This window comes from Mytilus edulis, chromosome 1 (genome assembly GCF_963676685.1).
Source record: "Mytilus edulis chromosome 1, xbMytEdul2.2, whole genome shotgun sequence".
Taxonomy (NCBI): domain Eukaryota; kingdom Metazoa; phylum Mollusca; class Bivalvia; order Mytilida; family Mytilidae; genus Mytilus; species Mytilus edulis.
In genome coordinates, this window is record NC_092344.1 from 18,038,873 (window position 1) to 18,057,220 (window position 18,348).

The 18,348-nt window shown below is 31.0% G+C and overlaps 1 protein-coding gene across 2 annotated transcripts in view; it reads left to right on the forward strand.

Annotated features, from left to right (window-relative positions):
* LOC139525458 (uncharacterized) overlaps positions 1-18,348 on the forward strand; it is a 36,590-nt gene that overhangs the window by 6,382 nt on the left and 11,860 nt on the right. For both annotated transcript variants that reach the window (XM_071320812.1, XM_071320819.1), the window contains exons 2-9: positions 728-868; positions 2,196-2,462; positions 5,647-5,770; positions 7,079-7,293; positions 13,436-13,581; positions 14,642-14,786; positions 16,161-16,255; positions 16,886-17,111. In XM_071320812.1, coding sequence (XP_071176913.1) covers positions 748-868; positions 2,196-2,462; positions 5,647-5,770; positions 7,079-7,293; positions 13,436-13,581; positions 14,642-14,786; positions 16,161-16,255; positions 16,886-17,111 — 1,339 coding nt within the window. In that variant the 5' untranslated portion in view covers positions 728-747. The remainder of the gene's footprint in view (positions 1-727; positions 869-2,195; positions 2,463-5,646; positions 5,771-7,078; positions 7,294-13,435; positions 13,582-14,641; positions 14,787-16,160; positions 16,256-16,885; positions 17,112-18,348) is intronic.

An 18,348-nucleotide genomic window follows, 5' to 3' on the forward strand; every position in this document is an offset into this window, starting at 1 on the left:
TGCCAATAATTATAGAAAATTTAAAAAAGAAAGAAAAACAACTTCATGCATCTGAAATTTATTTAAAAGTGCAATGAGTTCAGATACAATGAGATCAACTTGCTATGAGTAAACAAAATATATTTCTCATAGGTACCAATCATTGGAAGAATTGGGCAATTTAAAAAAAAATCCACAACATGACCGAAAAAAAACCCACTTACCTAACCACCCTTATTTGAATTTACCCTCATCCTGAGTTAGAAATAGTAGGTCTTTAATGGCAAGTTTTTCTTATTTCTGCTTGTCTGGTTATTCAAGAAATCTCTAGCTAGATAACTTTTGTTTAGAATGTTAGCAAATTACAGAGTGAGCTCCCCTTAATTGTTAATTTTCACCGTTTTAGTATCTAATGCATTCTGGGTAATATTTTCAAAAGCGTACACCAAAACGTTGTGATTGGTTTAAAACGTTATTAACAATGGAAATAGAGCCAATGACGTTACTTTTATTTTCATTTTGATATAAGAACAATGAGATTATCCATAGTCCTTTAGATTCTGAAAAGACGAATTGCTATTGCATTTTAACCAAATTATATTTTGAATCACCAGAACAGGAAAAGGAAACAAATGTCATATTCTTGCACCATTATACAATCTGAACATAAATAATTTTGAATTAGTATCAACTTGGATGGGATTATTATTTAGTTATAATAATTAGCATGACTTCTTATATTTTGTAGAACAGTCAAGAGGCATCAGGATGAAATCCCTAATATTGGTACTGTTGATGTTGCACATGACTAACCAGATCAAGTATGACACTAATTGTAGTGATTGTCCACCGTTAAACTGTATGATGTACATATGTTTTTGTGATGCTGGTAATATATCTTTTAATCATTATGCATTCAGTCTTTAAAAATAAAATTACAAGAACCTACTACTCTTCTGTAGCTTTCCAAAGTTTATTTAAGAGAAGAGCTATTTCACCATTTTGAGTTAACCATACCGTCATCTTTCTTTCAGTTACTGAGTTGTCTAAGTTTTAAACCCTGCTTCATTGTTGTGCCTGTCCAAAGTCATGAGCCTCTGGCCTTTGTTAGTCTTGTAAGATTTCAAATTTTATTTTCTTCCGTATATTTCTGAGTTTAGAATGACATCCATTATCAACAAACTAGCATACATTTTGTTTAGGGGCCAGCTGAAGTATGCCTCCGGTTGCGAGAGTTTCTTACTCTATTGGAGAACCCATTGGTGACCTTCAGCTGTTGTTTGCTCTTTGGTCGCGGGTTGTTGTCTTTTTGACACATTCCCCATTTCCATTTTCAATTTTATACAAAACCTGTGAACACTTATAGGTTGTGAGTTTGAACCCAATATGTGGCCAGTGAGTTAAATGATTGTCAGTTTTGCTGTGTTCCCTCTTATCAATCCTGCTTCCTCTCCCAATGACAATTGGCAGCCAATGTGTTTAAATAGGTGTTTAACACAAAAAAAATCATCTATCAGAGTCATTGGTCATTGGTCATCTAATATTGCATCCTATTATAGGTTTGACTTCTGTAAATATAGACCATTTCAATTTCCTTTAGTAAATCCCTTTAAAAACGTTAAAAACTGTGCCACTTCTACTATAAAGTCTCTTAAAAAATTATATCCTAGAAAGTAAATATGCAATACTATTTTATTCAAAGATCAACATTTACATCCCCTGAACTTCTAAGAGTTTAAACTTATACTAAAATTCTGTTCTACCCCTCCCTCCACTTTGGGTCTTCCACAAAATTCAATTTCGTACATGTAGCTACCATGTGTATTTATACTGGTATCATTCTCCAAATATATCTCTATGAGATCAAACAGAGATTATATATATCTCCCTAAAAGAGGTGTGATTTGTGAAACAACTGTATTTACAAATGTCAACCTTTAACCTCCTCTAATAGCGAACAATATTTAAATTATGTATATATATAAAAAGTCTTTTACACAAAAAATCGAATTTAAGTTGGGTTTTCATTCAAATCTGCTGGACTAATACTTATAAAGTTGAACATAATGTTTTTGGACACAAAAGGAAGAGTGGTAATGCATCAGACTGTTACCCTACCAAATCACAAGAACCAACTTGAAAATAGTCATCAAAACTTGCATGTACATGTACAAAAAATGAACAGTATGACTTATTTCTAACATTTTATTTTTCAGATTGGGATATTTGTGATGTTCATATTTTCAAAGATGAAGTTTTGAATATGACTTGCATTTTAAGGGACAAAGTCAAAGGCTTTAATTCATCAGATTTACATATTAATGGGACTGGAATTGAAGTATCGAATACTGAAATGATGGTTATTGATAGCTCTTCATTGAGATTGACAAAGCATATGCATTCCATGGAACATGTTGGACGTACCTATTTTGCCTGTATGCATGGCGAGAAAACAATTGAAAGTGCAACTGTTACAGTTGATTGTAAGTAAAATGTTTTTTTTTTTTTATGGTAAATTGAATGATATCATTGTCTTTCCTTAGGAGATTTTTCATTTATACTGTATTATATAATCTAAAGTGGATATTTTGCAATTATATATTATTATATTATATAAAGTATTTTGATTCTTTTAGTCAGAGCTCAGACATAAACAAGTCTATATTTGTTTTTGACTTAAAGAAGTGAAAACATGTATTTATTATAAAAATGTATTTTCAATTTTAGACTTATCTAAGTCGGAAAATGACAGACTTGTTTAGTTCTATTTATGTTGATGAAAAAACGTTAATTTTACTTGGTGGCAAAAGTACACCACCTATGAGTCATAGTATGACCGCAAAAACCTGTCTGAGAGTTCACAAGGACTTGGGCTATCTATATTTAATTATCTAATTGAACACCCTTACTAAACACAGATGTTTTACCTCATTAAGTGTGGTTCCAGGTGGTTGCATTGTAAGGTTGATTAACATTATCTCCAATTTTTTAGACTCTCTTTCATATTTTTCTTTAGAAGACAAAGCATTGTCTTTTATGTTGTCATTATTTGATTTAGATGCATGACCTCCTTATAAATATGCATGGGTCTTGAAGTTAACCAATTTTGATAACTTATCGACTTGTAGGAGTTGATATTTGCAACTTTTTGATTCTGGTCAATTATTTCTTGCTTAACAATATTTGACTAATTAAAGTCGTATTTTGTCTTGTATTAAAGGGAGACAAATCCTAAAACTTACAAATTTAGACCTCTATGAGTCAAAAGCAGATTCAGACTTATTTATGTCTGAGCTCTGACTGTCTTTATGGCAGGTAAATTATTCAGATAAAGTTGTGTTTTAAAACACTGGTTTTTTTTTAATAAAAATAACAAGATGGGGTATCATAGGTATGATTGCCAATGAGACAACTTTCCACAAAAGTACAAATGACATTGAAATTAACAACTATAGGTCACCATATTGCCTTAAGGGCATACGATACAGTTTTGATCCTGTATTTACAAGTTCATGAAAATTTGCATATAGGCTATTTTTTACCTGATTAAATCAAATATGTAATAAAAAATATACCTTCATGTGCTACTTTTTGAGTAAAATTAGGTCGAAATTTTGTATATTTGCTCAAAATTCAGATTTGTGGCCGTAATTTCTTTTTCGAAAGAAAGACACAACTTTTTTGTTATAAAAGATAAACACAAATTATTTTTTGTTAAATAATCGGTAATTTCTGTATTTTATAAGTATCGTAAAAAAATATGCAAATTTTTATTCAGAAATAACTCATATTTATCAAATGTTTATGAATTGAGGAAAAAACGTCATTTTTTGCTGCATGTTTATCAAAATTAAAAAAATCCCTTATATTTACAGTTTTATAAAATTTGGATCACATAATCTCCCTGCAAAATGAAACAAATTGCTGTTTTGAAAAATAGGGGTCCATGAACTCGTTTTCAAATTAAATCAGTTTGAATGCTAAAAATCAGTCGAAAAATACATCTTTTCCCGATATGTCACAGTTTGACGTCGCGAAAATAACATTTTACGTTAGCAACGTCATTACCTCCCCTGTAACTGTATCGTATGCCCTTAAAACCCATACCGCATAGTCAGCTATGAAAATTGAACATGAAATTGAAAAAAAATAATAGAAGGGCTCCAATTTAGTTTCACATCAATTAAATACTGAAATAGCCAATTATATCACTTCAAGAAAGCAAATTTTTCGAAGTTTATTATCATCCTCTCTTGTAAATCAGTTACAACTTATAAATGCTTGTGCCCTCAAAGTCCAAACACCTCCAATGTAAAAATGTCAGCTTATATAGGTGACATTGAAAGGCATACATGTAGGCAATATATACCATCTTAATGCTTTTCCTTATTTAGAGTGATCTGTACAGAAAAACTGAACATCATCATACAATGTAGCTTTTGCAGCTTTTCAGATACATCAATTGTCCCCTTTTGTGTTTTTGCAAAAATTTTGCAGTCGTATATTTGTATCACTTCGTCATTTGCATTTTCCAAAGACATTTGGTTTACAGACAATAACTTTAGTATAAGTGTATATGTCTGTCTAATAGCATTTATCTGACCTGAGTTTCTGTGGTGTTTTTAGTCAAACCAAGGATTTGTATAGTTAGTCAAACTATACAAATCCTTGGTTAAACCTAATCTTTAAAACTTTCAACATGAAATCAATAGTCAGTAAAGCAGATAAGACATTTCAGTGGCACACTCTTGTTACAGAGTTATATCCCTGTAGTGTTATGTACCACCTTTAAATGGGATGTAGAGTTCATGTAGAAAACAAGTTAATACTCAGTAGCTTTTGTCTGTCAAGTTAAAATTAAATTTAAGACTATTTAGCAAAATCTATGCTACAGAATGATTCATGTACAACATATACAAGTACTATTAACAGGCTATTATTTGAACTTGGAATTATTTTCAATTATGGAATTTGCATAATTTCTTGTGTTTAAAATTTTAATAAATTCCATGGATATTTGGTATTATGATCTTTTGAGCGGTTAATAACATTTTCAATACAATGTATTTTGGTTAGATAGTGTTGTGCGCAGCACAGTACATTCTATTGAAAATATAATATTTTCCTTGTAATAGAAAGTGTTGTGTGCAGCACAGAACATTTCAGTACAGAATAAACATGGAATTTATTAAAAATTTCAATAACAAGAAATCAAGCTAATTCCATAATTAAAAATAATTCCAAGTTCAAATAATAGCCTGTTTATTGATTTAAATGTAAATAAACTTCTTATTCAATTCGCCGTTTCAGAATCTAATGCATCCTGTGTAATATTTTTGAAAGTGTACACCAACACGTCATGATTGGTTAAAACATAGGGAATTCAACCAATGACATGATGTTATTTTCATTTTGGGGTACGAACAATAAAATTACCCATGGTTCTTTAGATTCTGAAACTGCCGATTGGGAACTGAAAACTTCCATCTGTTAGAAGGTTTTCAGTAGGAGCCATGCTACAATGATGCAGGCCCAAAATCTCTAAATCCATTAAGAAAATAACTTTTTAATTTGCTCTTATCCACAGACAAGTAATTATTCATAGCATGTTAACAAGCAAGAAATTATTAGATCTGATGTTAATTGATTTGATTGTTTTATTTTCAGACCGTCCATCTGCTATTAAGAATTTTAGTTGTATCATATATAACTGGGACGAAGGAATGAAATGTACCTGGAATCTTGGAGTTAAATATTACAACATTTTTACTATTAAAGTTTCCTTGCTCATGTAAGTACAAATGTATATATCAAGGATCTGTTTTTTTCTTAAAGACTGCACACATTTTGTACTTGTATTCATTAAATTTTTTGAATATAGAAAAAATCTTATTCTGACAATTAATTTTTGTTTGCCAAAATTAGTCTGTACATTAAAGTGATGAAGAAATGAATAAAAAAATATGAGTCATATGTATTGCATATACTGTCACTTTTAGATATTTGTATGATGTTAGTATTACAAAATGGAGACAGTGCTACACCCTCATGGGTAGTCATGGTCAGTAAAAACCAACATTTTTAATGGTTTTACAAAAATCAAATCTCATATTTTTAACTTTTATAGCCTTATTTGTTGTCAGCATTTCCTTTCATCATAATAAATAATTTTTTACATATGTTTTGCTTTTGTGCCAATTGGTATTTCATTAGCCCTAAACAAATCTTTTATTTGCGTCAAACCATATATCATTTTTCGTCAAAATAATACAATTCATTTGTGCAAATAAATAGTATAAATATAATTTCTATCAAGAAAAGAAAGTTTTAACAAATAATGTTACAACATAGTTTTGATAGCAATAAATAACAGTTTCATCTTCAAAAAACAGCATTAAACCAAAAATGAAAACATTAAAAATTGATGTGTTTGTTTTAAATGCTGAGAATAAAATTTCGTTTGTCATTCAATGTTTTTATTTTGGGTTTGCTGTCTGCATCTGTTGTGAATTTGGCTTTTCAACTTATTTGGGTACATCTATACAATTTGTCTGCTTATTAAAACCTGGGCATTTATATAATTATGTCTTAGTAGACAAATTTTTTATATCTGATTAATCATTAGCAATCTAACTGGTTGAAATTATAGAGTTTAAGTCAATCAGAAAATTAGTAATAAATATTAAACATTTTTTTCAAATGAGGATCTTTAAAATGGTATTGCCAGTAATATCTTTATAAATGTTTACAAAACTTAGAATTTATTTCTGAAATACTAAGAATTTTCAACCCCAGGAATAGATAACCTTATCTGTATTTGGGAAAACCTTCTAGAGTTTTAATTTCTCAATGTATATGATATTCAACTTTGACGATGGGAGCTTTTTAGTGACCTTGACTGGCTATACAGCCCTTGCACCGTAGTCATGTTCAACTTTGTATTTATTTGACCTTTTAAACGTTTTTGATTTGAGTGTCACTGAGTCTCTGACATGCATCTGGCATTCATGGTGAATCTATGATGAGTTTATTGATAGAAATAGTATTTTTTTTACTCTGGTACATATAAGAACACTGGAATACTTTATTTTACTTATAGGAAGAGTGGCGATATTACTGGACAATACAATCCTGTTTGTAAACGAGATAATATAACTAGAAATATATTTTGTAACCACACATGGAACCATACTGACCATGTTATCTTTGACAGAAGTTTTCTCAACTTCACTGTTAATGTTACAAATAAATGTTGTACCGAAGTTCCTGTTTCCAAGCAAACTGAAAATTTAATCATCATTCAAAAAGAAAATGGTAAAAGTTTATCGCAGCATGTATTTATATCAGCTTGTTCTTATTTTTTTTGCATATTTATAGCCAGCATGATATGTAGGATAGTATTTTTGCTGCTTGACTCTTGCATATATAGTAAATTAGGAACATTTTTTTACTTTTTATGATTTCGTATTTTTAGCCTGTTAGTCAGATTTCATATTTGTGTTTTCAGTCTCCATGGTTCTAATCATCTACAAAGATTCATGAAAGGACATTTTTCTTGTTTTTATTTCTCTCTGGTGAAACTAGCAAAAATAAACCACTCATGTAATGTAGCTTAGAATTCAGACAAACTTAAGCCAAAGTAGACTGGTGTTTTCCAAGACATTTTGATTTTCAATGCTAGAGTTTTAGCGAATACTTATAACCAAAATCCTTGTACAGAAAATTGAATATGTACATGTACAATCTGTATATCTAGAGCCATTCCAATTTCCTTCTTGATCTAGTAGGAGTCTTAACTGTTGCACAATGTATAGTAGATAAGATCAATCCTTGATTTAGACTGTAGTGTGCTACTTATCAATGGTATACTGTATACCAACTTAATTTCACAGATACTTTTTTTTTGTGTTTTGCTCCTTTTGCAGTGATTAATTTGACATATATTCTTAAGAAATGACGAAGAACGTCTTCATAGAACGAAATCTTTATCTAAACTACATGTAGGAATACAATAACGTCGCTAAGTAGCGACGTCGAATATACAGTTACGTAATTACCGCGGTAAACGACGTTAAAACGACGTTAAGACGTTTACCAATTAAACGAAAATGTCTATAATAAAAGAATGTAAAAGTATTTTACAACAATTAAAGTTCATGATTTTAACATTTTCTTGATGTTTTTTTATAGTAAAGGTCAAAGTTTTACATATTCATGTTATTTTGCTACTCACGAAAGTCACAAAAATATATTGCTCGCCAAAATTAGTTGGTTTACAGTATTAGCCAATTAGTCATACACTCATGTCGTTTACACTGTTTATGCTCCTCATTTGACCAATCCTGTAATGGACACGGATGTGCTCAGGAAGGTAACTTGAGTTTCCCCTGATTGATTGATAGGAAACTTATACAGTTTAAAAACTGTGGAAGGGGCAGAGCTCCACAGTCACTATTTCTACATAAGGAAACTTTGACAATGTTTTTAATCTTGATAGTAACTTGCATTTCTTTTGTAAATTTAAAATGAAACTTTTATAGATTGAAGATAAAAAAAAAATGAAAGAATCTTCTCAACTTTGTAGTAAAGAGGTCAAATTCACTGCTGCTAAAAATAGACAAGATATCTGTCATTTCTTGAGGTGTACATAATACATTGTATGTCCTGCCAACAGTTGTAGAAACCATTATATATTATGGTCTGTGAGTCTATCCTGTACCAGGTCAAAGTTTGTAGTTATGTTAGTTGACAATGATTTTGTTTCCAAATGAAGATGTAGTATGATATGTTAGTTTACAATGATTTTGTTTTCAAATGAAGATGTAGTATGATTGCCAATGAGACAACTGGACACCAGAGACCAAATGACATAGAAGTTAAAACAACTATAGGTCACCATAAGGCCTTCAACAATGAATATAAATCATATCACATTGAAAGCTATAAAGGCCATGAAAAGACAAATTTAAAACAGTCCAAACAAGAAAACTAAAAGCCTGACTTATGCACAAAAAAATAAAAGAAAAACAAAGTGACATACAGGAAAAATCTACAACCACTGAATTACAGGCTCTTGACCTGGGACAGGAACATACATATCGAATGTGGGGAGGTTAAAAAAAATACTGGTGCCAAGCCCTCCCCCTAACCTGGGACAGTGGTGTAACAGGATAACAGCAGACTGAACTATAGAATTAGTTGAAAAGGTCTTAACTCATTAGATCAATAGTTCAATGAAGATTGATTCTCAATGTGGGTGAACTTTAAGAATTATATGTCTAATTACAATTTTGCACTGATTTCAGAGTTCAATGAAGTATGACATATAATAGTGAAAGAAACCATTGTGTCCTGCCTATGGACAAAAAGTGTTTTTTTTTTTTAAATAAAACGTTGACAAGTGCTTAATAATTATATTAAGAAAGGAAAGCAGGCCAATTATTTATAGGTCATTGGTCGAAAGACACTATGAAGTATTTCTGATATCCAATACTGGATTAGAAATGGAGAGATCACATATATCCAAACTTCTTCTCACATGACATTTGTGTGTTTTGTTTAGTACAGAATAATTAGGAAGACTTGTTTAAACACAATCCAATTACAATGTCACTTGACTTTAATTTATTACTAAGTGTTTAAAGTGTTTTAATCCTGAAATCTAAAATAAATCTCTTGAATAAAAGGATGTCTGAGATCAAATGTTAGCTGGAAATTTACTTCAAATTGGATACAAACCAAATTAGAAATAAAATTCTCTTTAATTTGTGATCCCTTAATTTAGATATGAGAACTTTTTTCATGTTTGAAAATGTACAGTCTTTCTGATATATGAAAGAGTGTCTGAATGGAGCAATAAAATTTTATTTTGATTTGATTCAAATAATTAAACTTTGACCCCGTTCACACTAGCATTTTTGTTAATCGATCTAAATAAAACCAGTTAGCGTTCACATTATCCTTAATCATAGCGATCTCTATCGGTCTAATCTGAACCACTGCGTTCACATTACAATTAAAAGTGCAATCGATCTTACCGTTTTACCCGTAAAGCTGTAAACATTGTTTATAAATAGAACTGATTTATCAAATTCATGTGTAATACATCGATACACATACTTGAAAGAAAGTAAAAGTTATTGTTTATCTTGAATCACAAGTTAAAATTTTGATACCGGTGTTAATGCAGTATTCTTTAAATTTGAAAGAAATAACTGTGGCAACAAAGTTACAACACGACGAAATACTGCGGTTCCTGAAAAGAGAAAAAATCAAAATCTAAGAAAAAAGACACATATTTCGCAAATCTATGCTATGGCTAAGACAACTTGTTTTCAGTTATTTTAAAGGCCTGTTAACAGAGAATAATGGGTTAAACAACGAACCTCTGGGATAATTTTGCCGCTATACATGCGCATAAGTTATTTTCGATTCAATCGTACTAGTTTAAACCGATCTCTGCGTTCACATTTAACGTAAGATCGGTTTACTTTAGATCGATTCAAACTAAACTACCTCTTTTGATGTTTTAGTTTAGACCGATTGAAGATTGATTCACAGCGTTCACATTGGCCCTTAAATTGATCTAAAGTGAACCGGTCTAGTTTAAATCTATAAAAATGTTCTAGTGTGAACGGGGTCTTAGTTATTGTAATTTTTCAGTGATTAATTTTGTAACTGTACTCAAACTAAAGATACAACTATCTCTGCTAGACTCATTTAAATTTTAATTTGAGAGTTTTGCTTATGTATGATAGGGAATGTTGTGTATATGTTAATAAGAAATCAATCCACCAATACAACAAAGCTGAATAAATACCATTCATAGGTTGTTTTTTTCCACATGTCCTTTTTTGTTCTACAGCATTAGTATTGTTTAATGAAGCAATATAAGAAGAAAAAATTATGTATAATCACAGCTTTAGAATAGTATTTCTAATTTGCAACTTTGCATGCACTAATTTTTTTTGTGCACATTATCAGAATGAAGATTTTATTTCAGTTAAAATGTAGGTAAATTTAATGCGTCATGCAGAAATCCCCAATTTGTACACTGGTTTACATTGTTTCATTTGATTTCATCAATTCAAATCATAATTGGAGCATTTGAAATGCCTTTTTTATGCCCCCACCTACGATAGTTCTGTTTTCTGGTCTCTGCATCCCTTCATACATCCGCTATGGCATCTATGTACTGTCGACACATTCCTGTTTCTGTTATAACATAAACCATTGAGTGTTAACCAGATTTCTTGCAACTGAGCGGTTTGATTTACAATTTATCAAGGGCTATATACGAAACTATTAAACCTAAAATAGGTTAGGTGAAACAGTTTGATTCAAGTGCATTATCTTCATCTCTTACATTAATTTGAACTAGTCAAACACATGGTTTCAAATCTAAAGCAAAACGGTCAATGTCCAAATTAATAATTGATATACATATATACATATATCCATCCCTACTTCATTTTTTTCGTAGAACAAGGAAATACTAGAATTCAATTAGAGTCAAGTTGTGTATCATTCAGTGCTCAGTACATAATAGTAATCTGTCAACAGAAATTGGTCAATAAGGTTTGTTCTAAATATACCCCACTCTCATCCATCTATTCCTTCAATTGGTTGTTTCTGCACTCTCATCCATCCATTCCTTCAACTGGTCTTTTTAGCACTTCCAAGCACCCAATTTTTTCTGATTTTTGTCGAGCCTGCAACTTTGGTTGCAGAAAGCTCGACATAGGGATAGTGATCCGGCGGCCGCGGCCGCGTTAGCTAACTTCTTAAAAGCCTTATATTTTAGAAGGTAGAAGACCTGGATGCTTCATACTTTGTATATAGATGCCTCTTGTTATGAAGTTTCCGTCAGTCACATGTTCAATGTCCTTGACCTCATTTTCATGGTTCAGTGACTGCTTGAAAAAAAAGTTAAGATTTTTTGTAATGTTAAATTCTCTCTTATTATAAGTAATAGGATAATTATGTTTGGTATGTGCGTACCTTGCAAGGTCCTCATGCCCGTCAGACAGTTTTCACTTGACCTCGACCTCATTTCATGGATTAGTGAACAAGGTCAAGTTTTGGTGGTCAAGTCCATATCTCAGATACTATAAGCAATAGGTCTAGTATATTTGGTGTATGGAATGATTGTAAGGTGAACATGTCTAGCTGGTAGGTGTCACCCGACCTTGACCTCATTTTCATAGTTCAGTGTTTAAAGTTAAGTTTTTTAATTTTGGTCTTATTATCTAACACTATATGCAATAAGACAACTATATTTGGTGTATAGAAAAATATTATGATCTATATCACTCAGATTTAATTTGACCTTGACCTCATTTTCACGGTGCATTGCTCAGTGTTAAGTTTTTATGTTTTGGTCAGTTTTTCTTAAACTATAAGCAATAGGTCAACTATATTTGTTGTATGGAAGAATTGTTAGCTGTACATGTCTGCCTGACATGGTTCATCTGACCTTGACCTCATTTTCATGGTTCATTGGTAATTTTTTAGTTTTCTGGGTAAATGTTAAGTTTATGTGACAGTTGTAATAAAGCTTTATATTTAGGACTATCAGCATAATATCAGTGATTAGTAAAGAAGGCGGGACATTTCAGCGTGTGCACTCTTGTTTTATATACAAATCAAGTTTTTATCAGGAAGGTCTCTAAGTTCAAAATCACTTCCAATTAAGTCAACCACTGTTAAGGGCTTTATAGAAATTTTCATTGTAAGTGTTCTCAAGCCTACATTGCATGTCATGTTTACGAAATTTATTTAGAGATTTATATCAGCAATATCTGGAACTAGGACAAACAAATTGAATATTCCAAAATAATCAACAATTACTTCCCCTGCAGAAAAAATTGCATTGTGCCTACATTTCTTGCTGAATTTGAATGAAACAATTTAAAGAACCAAAGTTAATGAGTAATTGCTAATGGACAGAATTAAATGTTTACTGCAGCAGGGACCACAAAAAATATGCTTTCATTAGTTGTGTTTCATGCTTCTTATAATCAAATCTGAAACATGCAATGTATTTATAAATGCCTGCTTATTAGATTGATACATGTATATTTTTTGTCACCATATATATATATATATATACATTTTTTAATCACAGCCTATATGTCACAGATTATAACGAATGCTCTTATCATATAATATTAAATAGTAATTATTATAAAAAAATCATTTTGTACAAAATAATGTTTCACTGGTGACAAAGAAAACACTTACTGAAAAGTATTCTGAAAAGTTTACATGTAGTATTTATCACAAGACTTATTCATCAGTAGTACAAATTGCATTAAAAAAAAATCCACAATATTTGGTGTTATTTTTTGTTTAATTATCATAAATGATTCAATATGGAAGACTGGGTAGCACAAAACATGTAGTATTTATTTTTAAAATGAGTAATTAGATACTAATCATTTTAATCTGATTTCAGTGAGACCTGATAAAGTACACAATGTTACAGTGTCTTCGGTAACAAGTACCTGTGTTTCACTGAACTGGGATCATCTCAAGCGTAACAGAAGTAAACTATTCACTGTAAGAACTACTACAAATGACTCGAACTGGGATGATGCACAGGTGAATTAATTAACAATAGATCACAATATGTATACTGTTCAGTAGCGTACAGTGTTAATTTTACCCCAAAACAATAAAAAAAAAAAAACACCTCAAGAACACGTTTTCTTTTTATGTTTTTTCTTTATAATAAACCTGTTTCATGTACACTGAAGCAGATTTCCTACTTTTCTATTCACATAAGATCTGAATGAGATTATTCTTCCTTACTGGCATATACTGTGGTGTGAATAAACCAAGTGAAAATCAGCAATTTTTAAGAAAGAACACAAAAAAAAGAGAATTGTTTTAAGATGTATATGATTGTTTATGAGTTCAATATATTCATTCATAAAGATCTAGATGAATCCATTTTTTATAGAAATAAATTAAACAACAGAGTACAACTCTGACTTCAGACACAAAAAGTCAGTTGGAAGTTGTTGACTTTATCACTTTACTAAAGTAAAAATGTTTTAACACTAATTTCTGTCAATCTTGATGATTTTTATGCCCCTGCCAAAGCCGAGGAGGCATTAAGTCTTACCTCTGTACGTCCTTACTTACTTCCCAAAGTTGGTTGCCATTCTCTAACTTTAGTTTGCCTCAACCAAATGTTATGAAACTTGTACACAATGCTTTATACCACAAAACTCAAATCAAGTTTTTCTTTTGGTATGGTCACTTTAACTGTTCATGAGTTATACTCCTTTACAAATGGAAAATAATGCTGAATTGTTCGTTTGCCTGAACCAATTTTTCTGAACACAATACTTTAAACCACAAAACTCAGATCAAGTACAAATCTGGGTAGCGCCACTTTTACCATTCTTCATTTATGTCCCTATATAACTTTATGTGATGTGCAGCAGTGGCATCATCTGTGTCCCACAAACACATTCTCTGTTTATTTTTTATGCTTCTCATTTGCAATTTTTGTCTCAGCAGTTATCAATTTTTTCAAATATCTGTAACAGAAATCAAAATAGGGTACATAATGACCAATTGTCTACAATTATACTGTAGTATTTGAAGGAAAAACAATCTAAGACAATTCATTCTTTATTTGTATAATTTATAGGTGGAAGAAACACCAGATACAAATATAGCAGTATGTGAGTTGAAGCCTTACATGAGATATAACTTCTCCATTGAAACTAGACCAGGGAAAGATGTAGGCTATCCAAGTGATCTTGTTTACATCTCAGCCATTACAGACATAGATAGTAAGATGTATTTTAAGATAATGTGTATAAAGTTCATAGCAGCATTCTCCACTCATTTGAAACATTTTTGACAAATTGGGAATAATGATTTAGAAACCAACTGTTAGTGAATATCTACAAAAAGTATCTAGTACATTACACTAAAACTTTATAACCAAAACCATTAGAAAAACAGAAGTACTACTATCAATTCAGAATTTATGTTGTCCAATTATTATTACTACTTTTGTTGAGCCTTCAACTTTTGTGCAAAAAGCAAGACTAAGCGCGACTACATTCCTTAGGTGGCGTCCACAAATATTCACTCTGTGGTTAAAGTTTTTGAAATTTTGATGACTTTCTTAAACTATACTGGATTTCTACCAAAATTGGACAGAAGCTTGTTTATGATCAAAAGATAGTATCCAGAAGTAAATTTTGTAAAAAATTAATCCATTTTTTCCATATTTTACTTTTAAATGGACTTAGATTTTCTGCCACACACATTCACTCTGTGGTTAAAGTTTTTAAAATTTTAATGACTTTCTTTTTTTATTTTTGATTTGTACCAAACTTGGACAGAAGCTTGTTTATGATCAAAAGTTAGTATCTAAAAGGAAATTTTGTTTATATTTTGTACCTGTGTATCTGTATTTTACTTATAAATGGACTTAGTTTTTCTTCCAGTTACATTAACATTACATACAGTCTGCAGTTACAGTTTTTTTTAAATTTATTAGATTCATAAACTATCCTGGATTTTTACCAAACTTGGACAGAAGTTTTTACAATCAAAAGATAGTATCAAGAGGAATAATTTTAATGATTTTTTCCTCATTTTTGTTGAGCCTGTGATTTACAGAAAAAATGGGCAAGACACTGGGTTCCATGGAACACTTACAAATTTTTGAAGAAATTACTGAAATATGAGATTCTTTATAACAATTATTTCTGGAAATGCTGCATATAGATACATCTATCAGATATCAGAATGCAGGTTCTTATTATTGGAATACTTACTCAATGGCATCATTCGCATAAATATAAAAGCTTGCAATAATTTCTAAATTTACAGTACTTTATTCCAGTAATTATAATATTTATCCATACTTTTTAACTCTATTCAATGCTGGTCATTGGTTGGACAAAGTCCAAAACTAGCTTATGGTACTATTATACCAGAGGAGCAGGCGTGGTGCCAGTAACATATTACATATCATAACTTTAATCACCCTAGCACAAAAATGAAAACAAATATTGTTTAAAATGAGCGAGTATATCATGAAGATTTCAAGTATAAATTATGGAAGTTATGTGAAAACCAGAGGAATAAATGAAAAAAGAAAAGTTAATGAGACAACTCTTTAAATAACTATGATATCTGTATTATTTTAGAACCATCCAGACCACCTGAATTTGTGAACAGTGGCTATCAAGTTATTGATGAAGATTGCATCAATAATGCCCGCAGGATAACAGTTCTTTGGAAGGTAGGTAGATTCTTAATTTTAGCTAGATGTTAATGAAACATTACATTGTTGTAGAACACCCATTAGTATTTGCTTAAAAGAATATGATTATAGTCCAACATGGTAAAGGGGAGATAATAAAATTTACTTCTCAGTATAATAATCATGATAATAGTATAGTTTTGTGAGTTCACTGACAGTTGTTACTAGCTTCATATCTTACGATCTTCTTCTCAGAAACCACCTACGGTAACTAAAAGACCTCACTAGCTTCATATCTTACGATCTTCTCAGAAACCACCTACGGTAACTAAAAGACCTCACTAGCTTCATATCTTACGATCTCCTTCTCAGAAACCACCTACGGTAACTAAAAGACCTCACTAGCTTCATATCTTACGATCTTCTTCTCAGAAACCACCTACGGTAACTAAAAGACCTCACTAGCTTCATATCTTACGATCTTCTTCTCAGAAACCACCTACGGTAACTAAAAGACCTCACTAGCAATCTTGTTGAATATCTGAAATAAAATATAGCTGCCACCAAGGAAACTCATTTTGACTTTGAACTGATTATTTATTTACACCGTATTATATACTATGGAACATTATATTACTGAGTGTATATAAAATATATTTGATTTTTCAGGCTATAGCTGAAGAGTATCAGAATGGTCCTTTTAATGGTTATTACATATCAGCCTCTAGTCCTGATGATGGTCTATTAAAAGACTATCACGTTAATAGTACTGGTTTAGACATCCAGCACCAGTCAATTGATATTCCATGTGACCAACCAATAACTATTACCATGAAGTCATTGGGAAAGGCAGGATATTCTAATACATCAACCATCATCATACCAAAGGCTAATTGTAAGTTATCTTATCTCTAATCAACGATTTTCAGAAATTCTTATTTATTTTCTTTACAAGAAGCATACATGTGATTCCCATATTTATCGCAACTTATCAGTATAGTTAGGGACCTCAGTGTCAGAGAAGCCTTATTAGTGAACTCCTATATATAGCCTGTTAACAATGAAGTTGTGAGTTCAAATCCTGCCAGTGACATGTGTTGTCTACTCCAAATTGAATAGGATTGTCATTTTTACTACTGAAGGTTGTTGGTTCTCTTTGGCAATCTAGCCTTTTCTACGAATAGAAACTGACAGCCATGCAAAAGCACAATAGGGCTGAAAGTGGCATTTAACACGTAGCTATGATTAAGAACTGTTGATGACATCTATGATAGTAATAAAATATGACTGCTACTGATTAAAAAGATAACAGGTCAATGTAGTAAAATAATCCCAGATGGGTGATTTTTATGCTTTGAGGAGCAATTTCTGTATATATTCCCCCCTCAAAGTCTCTTTTCTTTTAGTATTAGTAGTTCTTGTTTATTTCCTGTCTAGATGTTACCCTTATCAGTTTCTTTTTACAAAATTTAAGCAAATTTTAACTAAAAGTAATGTCATATTGTTTAGTACTATGGTAAAATTTAAAGTGATTCAACTTTTGCATGTGATTTTTTCTTTTCTTTTTTCTGTCAACAAATTCAAACATTTGATGTATTGTTACAGCTGTTATCCTAATGCTAGCAAGTTAAAAGCTTTGTTTGTATTAAAGTTTGCTCAAGCATTGTAATTAAGATTGACTGTGACATCTGCAAACCATTTTCAAAAGTAAGCAATTTATTAGACTTTATCCTGTCGACCTTTACGTCAGGTTATAGTAAAACAGTTAACTTCTTGTGTAACAGTTCATTAATATATTTTTGGAAGTTATTTTCCCAGGTCGACATTTTGCCATTCACTCGTAATAACATATCGGTAATGAAAAAAGGTGTTTACTATAGTTTTGACTAGTGATGAAATTTACTGTGTGAAACTGCTTATTTTATTTTGTTAATCTTGTTATTACTAATTTTTAATGAAAAAAATGACCTTTGATAGTGTCTTTTTAATAACTTGACAACTAGAAGGGTTATATAAAGAGGTAAGCATAAATGTACCTGTTAATTACCCCGACCATACGTGTACGGTCCGATCATACGCGTATGGTCGGACCATATGAGTATATACCCATATGGTCATGACCATACGCGTAT